This window comes from Myotis brandtii, unplaced genomic scaffold, assembly GCF_000412655.1.
Source record: "Myotis brandtii unplaced genomic scaffold, ASM41265v1 scaffold225, whole genome shotgun sequence".
In the NCBI taxonomy this organism is placed as follows: domain Eukaryota; kingdom Metazoa; phylum Chordata; class Mammalia; order Chiroptera; family Vespertilionidae; genus Myotis; species Myotis brandtii.
Window position 1 is genome coordinate 3953662 of NW_005358435.1, and position 12768 is coordinate 3966429.

The 12768-nt window shown below is 41.4% G+C and overlaps 1 protein-coding gene across 2 annotated transcripts in view; it reads left to right on the forward strand.

Annotated features, from left to right (window-relative positions):
• Positions 1-9838: 9838 nt before the first annotated feature.
• The window catches only part of NINL (ninein-like), a 67488-nt gene continuing 64558 nt past the window's right edge, over positions 9839-12768 (forward strand). For both annotated transcript variants that reach the window (XM_014539694.1, XM_005866209.2), the window contains exon 1: positions 9839-10033. In XM_014539694.1, coding sequence (XP_014395180.1) covers positions 9851-10033 — 183 coding nt within the window. In that variant the 5' untranslated portion in view covers positions 9839-9850. The remainder of the gene's footprint in view (positions 10034-12768) is intronic.

Sequence of the window (12768 nt, forward strand, 5' to 3'; positions counted from 1 at the left end):
TCTTGTGGGGGAATAAAAATTTTCCCTGTAGTATTTTTAGAGGAGGAAGGTCACTGTGATCAGGAAATCAGACAGCAGCAGTATATGCTCAAACCTGGGATTATAGACCTGCTTCCTGTTGGACGTCACCAGCTCTGGAGCCAGGCCTGTTCAGAATGTCATAGGCAAGAACAAAAGCGTGTGCATGTCCACATGGGCTCTTTGAGGTTTAGCTTCTCTTTGAGCAGAGGTGGGGAACCTTTCTTCTGCCAAGGGCCATTTGGATATTTGTAACTTCCTTCTCAGGCCATACAAAATGATCAATTTAAAAAATTAGCCTGCTATATTTGGTCAAAAAGTTAATTTACTCATCCCTCATGCCTTGGCAGAGCCAGACCAAATGATTTCATGGGCCTCATACCGCCTGCGGGCCAGACATTCCCCACCCCTGCCTCAGGGAAGAAAAGTAAATGAAAACACAGTGATCATCCCACGTGGAGGACAGTGATCTGAGTTGAAAGGCCACATTGATTTCCTTGCTGTTTACTCCGTTTGGATGGTGTCATGTTTATCTTTCAGGTGATACACCAGGGTTTGGACCGGCCACAGCTCACCTGAGTGCACAGGCCGGTCACCAGTGTCTCAACTCCAGGTGTCTTTCACTCAGATAACCCCAGGACCTGACCCAGGACTTCACTATTAGTGGGGCAGAGACAGGCCAGTTCCCAGAGAGAGAGGCAGGAGGGCTGGGAGAGAAACAGAGGGAGAGAGGGAGAAGAGGGGGAGGTGAGAGACAAAAAGGGAGGCAGAATGCACAACACAAATGGAAGTGGTAGACTTATTTCGACTCCTTTCTGGAGCTCTTTATGGATGCCTGTGAAATCCTACTCTGGCCATAAATGGGACGGAGCATCCTGAGGCAGTGTCTCTTTGCAGGTCCCCCACACCCTGACTTCTGCCCCCTTGCACAGCTCAGAACTGTTACCTCATATGCCCCCCCCGCCCCGCCCCCTTTGAGGCTTCCCTGTCCACCCAGGAGCTTGGTGCTGCCTGACTGCCACACTGGCATGTTGTGTGGGCATAACATTTCCGTTCTTGTGCCAAGTTTGGCTTTCTAGAGGTTAATGTTTTCTTAGTTTTTACTTATTTACTTCTTAATATATTGATTCTTTCCCAAATGTTCCATCAGCTCTGTCAGAAACCTAACCATGTTATTTTCCATATGGTGACAAGAACACAGGATCTGTTGGTTCCCTAGTTGTCTGTTTTGTGTGGGTTGCTCTCTGGTCCTGCTCAGGGCTGCCCTCTGTGGATAAAAAAGAGGGGTGTGTGTCTGTGGAAAGTTGCCAGAAGCCGGTCCATTCTTGCTGCTTGACACAGTCGTAACTGGGTAGGTCATGGTTAGTAGTCACATCCCATGTAATGTCTTTATTTAAAAGGCTTATCTTTGCCTTAAGCAAGCCCTGTCCATTGTTTCTGTGCATCTATCAGGGGTGGGGAACCTTTTTCTGCCAAGGGCCATTTGGATATTTATAACATTATTCACTTAATATAATTCACTTAATATGAATTTATGTTGCTATGAAAAAAAGGTCCTAGATTTATTGCATTTCGAGTCCTGCCTACGGTTTCCTTGGCAGGGCCAGACCAAATGATTTCGTGAGCCTTAAGTGTGCGCCTTATGTGGCCTGGGTTGGACATTCCCCACCCCTGACTCTGTTAACACACCTTTGAAATGCTCTCTCAGATCCCTCAGGAGAGCACATTCATCTTAACTGCCTTGTAATTCTATCCCTGGCATTGCTTCCTCCCACCTTCATGTAATCTTCCTTACATTCCTTCTTTAATCAAGTGCATAAAAGGAAGCTGCAGGACTGTTAATTCTCTGGAGCTTTGAAATCTTGCTTCCTGGCGTATATTGTCAGTTTGGTTCAAATAAACTCTTACAAAATTCTCTACAGGTTTGGATGTTTCTTACTTCGGCCTAGAACAGTCCCCACTGCTTGCATGTGACCCAGATTCTAGATCCTGTATCTTCCTCTTTCTTGGTTAATCCCCCAACTTGCAGTACAAATTCTGGTAGCTTCCAGATTAGGTTGAAAGGGTTCTTCCCAGAGGATGTGTGTCAAAAGCAGTTCTCTAACTCTCAGTCATGCTGTTGAGAGTCCATGCTGTGCCACCCCCAACCCCACACCCCCCATTGTCAGTGTGGGATTGCCCCTTTCTCTCTAGACACTTTCCTGACTTGTTTGTTCTAAAATTTCATGAGGATGTACTTGGTATGGGTATGTTTTTTCTTTTCTTTTTTTTAGACATTCAATTATTTTTCTTTAAAATATTTTTGTCCAGCAACATTTTTATTAGAAGTGTATTTACAGTTGCATAGTGGAGATGAACCTGATATTAGGAGAGGTTGGTAACTCCCAGATTGGTTGATTAGGTCCTTTAACAAGAGTTCATGTAATTATCTGCAAGCTACTTGTGTAACATGAGGGCTGTGGTCAGTTCCAGGTGGAGGGTCACACTGCTTGCTTCCTGCCTAGTCTGTGGAGGCGGTATGGCCCATATCACTAAACTGGAGTCTTGCTGGGTAGCACACAGATCGTACACACTGTGCAGAAAGAAAGTGATGATTTTTTAAAAATGAAATTATGTTGCATTATATTTACAAACTCTTGCAACCCTAGAACATTTTGGGGATCATCAGAGTTTTAAAATAAAATTAATATGTAAAACTTGAATTGATTTGGAAACCTCCAGTGGGAATTGTAAGATTTTGCTGTTTTTATTCACTTTATTCCTAAAGTTTATTGCTTCTACTCTAAAGTTGATATATTTTTATTGCAAAAAATGTTTTGGATAAGACTAGCAGAATGGCTGTTTTTAAAAATCACCTGTTGCACTATTCATTCTAGTGGTTCAGTAGTGAAACTGTCAGACTATAAATGTCCATCCTGGTGTGTTGGGTACCTCTTACATTGACAAAGTGATTCTGCTCTTAGGTACTCAGTTGAAAATTCTAGTGTTCCTTTGGGAAAAGGAACCAAATTGTTTGCTCCCTTGGGTTCTATTTCTGATGGTGACCCTAACCTTTTTTTTTTTTTTTTAAAAATTCTTTATTGCTGAAAGTATTACATATGTCCTCTTTTCCCCCTATTGACCTCTCCCCACCTGCTCCCGCCCCCCTGCACAGGCCCTCACTCCCCTACTGTCTGTGTCCATTGGTTATGCTTATATGCATGCATACAAGTCCTTTGGTTGATCTCTTACTGCCCCCCTCACCTTCCCATGCCTTCTCACTGAGGTTTGATGGTCTGTTCGATGCTTCTGTGTCCCTGGATCTATTTTTGTTCATCAGTTTATGTTGTTCATTGTATTCTACAAATGAGTGATATCATGTGATATTTATCTTTCTCAGACTGGCTTATTTTGCTTAGCATAATGCTCTCCAGGTCCATCCATGCTGTTGCAAATGGTAAGAGTTCTTTCATAGTATTATAGCATAGTATTCCATCGTGCAGTTGTACCACAGTTTTTAAATTCACTCATCTGTTGATGGGCACTTAGGCTGTTTCCTGATCTTAGCTATTGTAAGTTGTGCTGCTATGAACATAGGGGTGCATATATCCTTTCTGATTGGTGTTTCTAATTTCTTGGGATATATTCTTAGAAGTGGGATTACTGGGTCAAATAGGAGTTCTATTTTTAATTTTTTGAGGAAACTTCATACTCTTTTCCACAGTGGCTACACCAGTCTGCATTCCCACCAGCAATGTTTGAGGGTTCCTTTTTCTCCACATCCTCACCAGTGGTATGTTTTTTCTTGTCTCACGTGGTGGGACTTTGCCATCTGTCTGCTTGGAAAAGTCTTGTACTATTCTAGTAACCCCCCTTCCCTTCAACTGGTTTCTTTCCTTTGTTCATAGAGGATGCCTAGAGATTTGGGATTGATTTTTAAGGAAAATCCAGATTAAAGTGCTGTAAAACAGAACCAGGAAATTTCAGAAAGCAAGTCATCAAATTTAGAGCTCTTTTTTAAAAAAAAAGCATTAAAAAATTAATTATTTAAAAATGTTTAATTGTGGAAAAAAACACATAATATAAAATTTAGCCTCTTAACCATTTTTTAATATACCATTCAGCAGTAGTAACTATATGTACATTGTTGTGCAGCAGATCTCTGGAACTTTTTCATTCTGCAAAACTGGCCAGTGTTAGAGCATCAGCTCTCACACCAAGGGTCTCGGGTTCAATTCCCAGCCAAGGGCACATACCTGGATTATAGGTTCGTGTGCCCCCAGTTGGGGCTTATTTGAGAGGCAACCAATCGATGTGTCTCTCTCACCTCAATGTTTCTCTCTCCCCCCCTCCCTGCCACTCTTCCTCTGAAAAGCAATGGAAAAAAATATCCTTGGGTGAGGATAAACCAAAAAAACCCACTCAAACAAAAAAACTGAAACTCTATACCCAGTGAACAAGTCCTCCCATTTTCCCCTCCCCCAGCGTCTGGCAACCACCATTCTACTTTCTGTCTCCATGACGTTGACCACTTTGAATAGTGCATTTAAATGGAATCATACAGTATTTGTTCTTTTGTGACTGGCTTATTTCACTTAAAGTAATGTCCTCAAGGCTCATCTGTTGTAGCTTGTGTCAGCATTTCCTACCTTTTAAAGACTGAATAACATTCCAGTATATATATCCTATATAATAAAGAGCTAATATGCTAATTAGACTGAGCAGCAGAACAACTGTCCAGATGACCTTCAGGACGAAGCCAGGGCTGTGAGGGCTGGCCGAGTGCATTGGGCCTCTAGTATAATAATAAAAGTGTAATATGCTAATTAGACCGGAGGTCCTTCTGGACTACCTTCCAGATGAAGCCAAGGCTGCTGCTGTGAGGGCTGGGGTGGCAGCCGGGGCTGCTGCCTCCGCCCTTGGAGCCCCTTGCATGAATTTCATGCATCGGGCCTCTAGTATATATATAATTTTCTCTATTAATTAATTTGTCAGTGGACATTTGGGCTGCCTCTACCTGTTGGCTATTGTGAATAATGCTGCAATGAACATGACAGAGCAAATATCTCTTTCAGATCTTTCTTTCAATCCTTTAGGACAGTGGTTGGCAAACTGCGGCTCTGCAAACTGCGGCTCACGAGCCACATGCAGCTCTTTGGCCCCTTGAGTGTGGCTCTTCCACAAAATACCGCCTTCTGTGCATGGGCCACGAAGTTTCCATCGCACTGTATGTGCGCCCCTGCACGTGATATTTTGTGGTATTTTGTGGAAGAGCCACACTCAAGGGGCCAAAGAGCCGCATGTGGCTCGCAAGCCGCAGTTTGCCAACCACGGCTTTAGGATAAATACTCAGAAGTGTGATTTTTAGTTTGTTTTTTGAGGAGCCTCTTTACTATTTTCCATAGCACTTGCTCTAGTTTATATTTCCAGCAACAGCATATAAAGTTTCCAATTTATTTTCTTTAACATTTATTTATTTATTTTAATCCTCACCTGTGGATATGTTCATTGATTTTTAGAGAGTGGGAAGGGGTGGGGAGAGAGAGAGAGAAACATCAGTGTGGGAGAGAAACATCGATTGGCTGCCTCATCATATATGCCTTGAACCCTGGAGATAGAACCCACATGCTAGGCATGTGCCCTGATGGGGAATCGAACCCACAACCCTTTGGTATACTGGCTTGCTAGCACCCCTTTGCTTCCACCTCAAACAGGAGAGGATAACAAAATTCAGCCTCACTTAGCACTCCAATCTTTCATCGTGGCTGGCCCCCACTGTGCGGGGCCTCCGCCCAGGTGCCAACCAGGCCAAATGCCCTAGTCTACCATGCCGCCATACCCAGCCACAAGGGTGCAGATTTCCAGCTTGGATGTGGCTTTTTCTGTAACTTGTTGGCTGTAAAGCTTCTCTCCAACTAGTCTTCAGTTGGTTTTTCAGGGTGATTTTTCTATAATTTAGTTGTAATTTCAGTTTAGTCCTAGGAGGAGGTAAGGGTAGCTTCTACCTAATCTACTGCCATCTTGAATCTCTTCCTTTTATTAACTCTCGTACACACCTTCCCATCAACCATTGAAAAATTACATCTTTAAGGTGTGTGTGCTATAAATAGGAAGAGATGTTGTTTCATTGTTTCATGTTTTCTTGCTTTATTTGATTAATGAGTTTGCTTGGTTTTCCATTTTTTTACTTATATTTCTTCTTTCAGATTATCCCTTAGGTTCTGTTGCTATTTTTGTGGATGAAAATGCTCAAATAATAATAATTTTGTATGGCTCATCCTAATATATTTAGGAGCTTAGTGTTTTTCATGTTTTCATAATATTTTTTGGTTATAAAGTGTTCTGCATGGATGTAATAATTTTTTTAAAAGATATTTTTATTGATTTCAGAGAGGAAGGGAGAGGGAGAGAGATAGAAACATCAATGATGAGAGAGAATCATTGATCGGCTGCCTCCTGCATGCCCCTACTGGGGATTGAATCTGCAACCCGGGCATGTGCCCTGACCAGGAATTGAAAAGTGACCTCCTGGTTCACAGGTCAATGCTCAATCACTCAGCCATGCTGGAGGGACTACAATAATTTTTAAGAAATATAAAAATGCTAGAGGCCTGGTGCACGAAATTCATTCACTCGGGGGGTGGTTCTCTCAGCCTGGCCTGCGTCCTCTTGCAGTCTGGGAGCCCTCAGGGGATGCCTGTGGGGAGCAGGCCTAAACCACAGTCGAACATCCTTAGTGATGCTGTGGAGGCTCCCGCCACTGCCGCTGCACTTGCCAGCCATCAGCCTGGCTTGTGGCTGAGCAGTGCTCCCCCTGTGGGGGCGCACTGACCACCAGGGGGCAGCTCCTGCATTGAGCGTTTGCCCCCTGGTGGTCAGTGTGCATCATAGCAACCAGTTGTTCTGCTGTTCGATCGATTTTCATATTAGCCTTTTATTATCTACATAGATAATAAAAGGCTAATATGTAAAGTGTCCCCTCGGGAGTTTGACTGGGAGTTCCATCACTTGCTCTGACATGTGCTGACCACCAGGGGGCGGCACAGAATAAAGGAAGGCCCTGGCTGGCAGCAGGAAGATCCCGATCAGGCCCTGATTGCTGGTCAGGCCTAGGGACCCTACCCATGCACGAACTTCATGCACCAGGCCTCTAGTATAGGATATAAATTAGAAAAATATGTAATAGTACAAAATCATCCCTTACTATTTTGGTGTTGTTGTTTTTTTCTTTTTTCTTTTTTGAATATAGGGTTTGGCAAAAGTAAGTTTATAGGTGTGAGTATGGGAAACAGTTTATTCTTGTATAATTTTTAAATTAATTATTGTATTATTTTCCATATAAACAACTGTACTAGTAAACCTATTTTTGCCCCACTCTGTATATTTTCCTCAGGAAGTTGCAGAGTTTTTGATAGAACTATTATGAGCCATAAGTGAATTATATGTATAGTGACCAGTGAATATATTAGCTCTAATTATTATAAGTAGTAGTTATCCTTTCTTGATGTTTTATTAACTACTAGAGGCCTGTTGCACGAAGAGATTCGTGCAATAGGCCTTCCCTTCTCCTGGCTGCCAGCACCAGTTTTCCTCCGGCACCCGGGACCCAGGCCTTCGCTCCGGCCGGAGCCGCCTTCCATCTTCAGTCTTCGCTGCTCCGGCTGGAGCCGCCTTCAGTCTTCCGTCTTCGCTGCTCCGGCTTGCCTTCAGTCTTTGCTCCGCCGCTTGGAGCCTACGTATGCAAATTAACCCTCAGGGGATGCCTGTGGGGAGCAGGCCTAAACCACAGTCGAACATCCTTAGTGATGCTGTGGAGGCTCCCGCCACTGCCGCTGCACTTGCCAGCCATCAGCCTGGCTTGTGGCTGAGCAGCGCTCCCCCTGTGGGGGCGCACTGACCACCAGGGGGCAGCTCCTGCATTGAGCGTTTGCCCCCTGGTGGTCAGTGTGCATCATAGCAACCAGTTGTTCTGCTGTTCGATCGATTTTCATATTAGCCTTTTATTATCTACATAGATAATAAAAGGCTAATATGTAAAGTGTCCCCTCGGGAGTTTGACTGGGAGTTCCATCACTTGCTCTGACATGTGCTGACCACCAGGGGGCGGCACAGAATAAAGGAAGGCCCTGGCTGGCAGCAGGAAGATCCCGATCAGGCCCTGATTGCTGGTCAGGCCTAGGGACCCTACCCATGCACGAACTTCATGCACCAGGCCTCTAGTATAGGATATAAATTAGAAAAATATGTAATAGTACAAAATCATCCCTTACTATTTTGGTGTTGTTGTTTTTTTCTTTTTTCTTTTTTGAATATAGGGTTTGGCAAAAGTAAGTTTATAGGTGTGAGTATGGGAAACAGTTTATTCTTGTATAATTTTTAAATTAATTATTGTATTATTTTCCATATAAACAACTGTACTAGTAAACCTATTTTTGCCCCACTCTGTATATTTTCCTCAGGAAGTTGCAGAGTTTTTGATAGAACTATTATGAGCCATAAGTGAATTATATGTATAGTGACCAGTGAATATATTAGCTCTAATTATTATAAGTAGTAGTTATCCTTTCTTGATGTTTTATTAACTACTAGAGGCCTGTTGCACGAAGAGATTCGTGCAATAGGCCTTCCCTTCTCCTGGCTGCCAGCACCAGTTTTCCTCCGGCACCCGGGACCCAGGCCTTCGCTCCGGCCGGAGCCGCCTTCCATCTTCAGTCTTCGCTGCTCCGGCTGGAGCCGCCTTCAGTCTTCCGTCTTCGCTGCTCCGGCTTGCCTTCAGTCTTTGCTCCGCCGCTTGGAGCCTACGTATGCAAATTAACCGCCATCTTTGTTGGGTTAATTTGCATACTCTCCTGATTGGCTGGTTAGTGTAGCGAAGGTACGGTCAATTTACATGTTTGTCTATTATTAGGTAAGATATTTTCTGTGCTATTAAATATTTTTTAGAAATGGATTTTCAAGGCTAGTTCTTATTCTGACATGTACATACACTATAATTTAGCAAACTTCTTTTGTTGGATGGTTTAGGTTTTTTCTGTCCATATATAAGTAGTAGTCTGATGAACTCCTATCTTTGTGTGTAGCATTGTTTCTTTTAGTATAAAGGAATTTTTAACAGGGATTATAAAATTCCATTATTTTAAGTAACTAGGTCAGATAATCAAAATACTTTAAAATTTCTTGATATATAGATCAAGTAGCCTCCCTAAGCATTTATTAACTGTCACTTCCTCCAGGATGTGTGAGATTTCCTTCTCTGACAGCCTCAGTTAGCAATGAAATTTTCATTCTTGATAATTTGACAGTCGCAAATAGTATCTCTTTGTTTTAATAATTTGAACATTTTAGATGGTTATTAACCATATATTTTTCTCCTTTAATGATTTGTCTACTTAAATTCTCTCTTTTTATTGGAGTTTCCATTTTTCTTATATTTGTAAGGGAAAAAATCATACTTGAAATGTGTAGAGAACAATTAGAATGTATATTAATGATTTTTTTAGGTGGTGAAATTTTAGATGATTTTAGTTATCTTCATATTCATCGTTTTACCTGATTATTCTGTAATAGATTTTTGTGGGGTTTTTTTTTGACAGAACAAAAATTTCTACGTCTTGGAAGGAGGACTGGCTCTCTAGTGACATGTTTTTGGCCTCTTCTGCAAAGGTGCAGGCGATGCCTTCCAGCCCCACATAAACCCGAGAGGCTCTGGTGACCTTTCCTTACACACCCAGCTTCTACCCTGGGCCTGGGCCACACCGTCTGGAGCATAGCAGTGAGAGAATGTGTGAGGTATGGCAGTAATAGTGTACCATTGTTTTTGTTTTTTCGCATGTCATGTCCAGCCTGCTATGGGATGGATGAAGAAGAAGAGGACCACTATGTTTCACAGCTCAGGGAAGTCTACAGCAGCTGTGACACCACAGGGACAGGCTTTCTGGATCGGGAGGAGCTGACCCAACTCTGTCTTAAGCTTCATCTGGAAAAGCAGCTTCCCATCCTTCTGCAGACACTTCTTGGAAATGACCACTTTGCCAGGGTGGGTATTTGACTTCATTCTCATTAAGAAAGGCACAGAATACTTTTGTTGGCGATTATTGGCATTTGATAAATATCAGCTGAATAAAGATACTTGTCAAAGGAATGTTACACAGCTTGAAATTCATCTTGCAGTTGGACAAAATTTCAATCTACTATTAAGGAGCAAAGGATACTTATGTTTAGAAGTATTCTGTGATTTCATATAAGCAAGAAAGAAAATGAACTCAGATAGTTCTTTTTTCTAGGAAATTGAAGATCATCTAAATGGTGATCCAAAACCTAGATAAAAACTTTGCTGATAGAAACACTCACCTTGTTCCAACCTCTTGGATGTGTCCAGATGTTAACATATTAGTGCTGAAAACAGTGCCTATTATCCCAAGGTATTTTATTTTTTTGATGCAATTATAAATGGGATTGTTTTTTCTTAGTTTCCCCCCTTTAAAAAATATATATTTTTATTGATTTCAGAGAAGAAGGGAGAGGGAGAGAGAGATAGAAACATCAATGACGATAGAGAATTATTGATCAGCTGCCTCTATTGGGGATCGAGCCTGCAACTTGGGTATGTGCCTTTTTTTTTTTTTTTAAATATATTTTATTGATTTTTTACAGAGAGGAAGGGAGAGAGATAGAGAGTTAGAAACATCGATGAGAGAGAAACATCGATCAGCTGCCTCCTGTACATCTCCTACTGGGGATGTGCCCGCAACCCAGGTACATGCCCTTGACCGGAATCGAACCTGGGACCTTTCAGTCCGCAGGCCGACGCTCTATCCACTGAGCCAAACCGGATTCGGCTTGGGTATGTGCCTTTGACTGGAATCTAACCCAGGACCCTTTAGTCTGCAGGCTTACGCTCTACCCACTGAGCCAAACCGGCTAGGGCTTAGTTTCCCTTTTTGATAGCTCATTATAGGTGTATAGAAATGCAACTGATTCCTGGATATTAATTTTGTATCCTGCTACTTTACTGAATTCAATGATCAGTTGTAGTAGTATTTTTGGTGGAATCTTTAGGGTTCTCTATATACAATATCATGTCAGCTGCAAATAATGACAGTTTTACTTCTTCCTTTCTAATTTGGATGCCTTTTATTTCTTCTGCTTGTCTGATTGTTGTGGCTAGAATTTCCAGTACTATGTTGAATAAGAGTGGTGAAAGCGGATATCTCTGTCCTGTTCCTGATATTAAGGGAAATGCTTTTAGTTTTTGCCCATTGAGGATATCTTCCTTGATCCATTAGTTGTTTAGTAGCATGTTGTTTAGTCTCTACATATTTGTGTTTTTTCCAGTTTTCTTTCTGTAGTTTATTTTTATTTTCATGTCATATGGTCAAAAAATATGCTTCATGTGATTTACATCTTGTTGAGTTTATTGAGGTTTGTTTTGTGGCCTAACATGTGATCTGTCCTGGATAATGTACCATGTGCACATGAAAAAGTATATTATTTTGAAGTTTTTGGATGAGATGTTCTATTACTTTTTATTAAGTTAATCTGGTCTAATGTGACATTTATGACCACTTATTAATTTTCTGTCTGGATGATCGATTCATTGATGTGAATGGGACATTAAAATTTCCTACTCTTATTGAATTACCATGAATTTCTTCCTTTATATTCATTATTATTTGCTTTTTATATTTAGGTTCTCCTATGTTTGGTGTATAGTTACAATTGTTTATATCCTGTTCTTGTATTAACCCATTTCTCATTATGTAATTGCCTTCTTTGTCTTTTTTTTTTAAACATTCTTTGTTTCAAAGTATATTTTGTCTGATATGAGTATTGCTACTCCAGCTTTCTTTTCATTTCTATTTACATGGAATATCTTTTTCTATCCTTGCACTTTCAGTCTGTATGTGTCTTTCAATTTTTAGCAGCATATAGATGGGCCATGTATTTTAATCCATTCAGCCATCCTATCTGTCTTTTTTTATTGGAGCATTTAATTCATTTACATTTAAAATGGATTTCCTTGTGATCTGCTGGTTTTCTTTAGTGTTTGTTTGGGACCTTTATCTTTATTCTTTGTGTATATCCTTTGTAGGTTTCTGGTTTTTAGTTACCATGAGGTTCTGTATCTATGGCAGTCTATTTTAAGCTGATAGTCATTTAAGTTTGACTATATCTAAAAGGATTACATTTTTTCTCCCCCCCCTCTACACTTTGTTTTTGGTGAATTTCACTGTATTTATTAAATACTAGAGGCCTGGTGCATGAATTCGTGCACAAGTGGAGTCTGGCCGGTCCACCCTGATTGGGGTAGGAGGGGCCGATTGGGGGAGGGGCCAGCTGTGGGGAGGGGCCGCGGGTGGTTGGCTGGCCGGCCCTGCCCCTTGGTTGAACTCCCGGTTGAACTCCTAGTCAAACTCCCAGTCGAGGGGACGATTTGCATATTAGCCTTTTATTATATAGGATTTGCCTTTATCTGTGAGATTTTTTTCTATCTAATATTTTCTTATTTCTATTTATGACCTTTCCTTTTGTTTATCGGAGGCCCTTTAGCATCTCTTGTAAAGCTGGTTTAATGGTGATGGACTGCTTAATTTTTTGCTTGTCCAGTAAACTCTTTTCTCTCCTTCAATTCTGAATGAAACCTTTCTGGGTAAATTATTCTAGGTTATAGATTCCTTTCTTTCATCACTTTAAAGATGTTCTGCCATTCCCTTCTAGTTTATAAAGTTGCTGCTGAGAAATCAGCTGATACCTTTATGGGGTTTCCTTTCT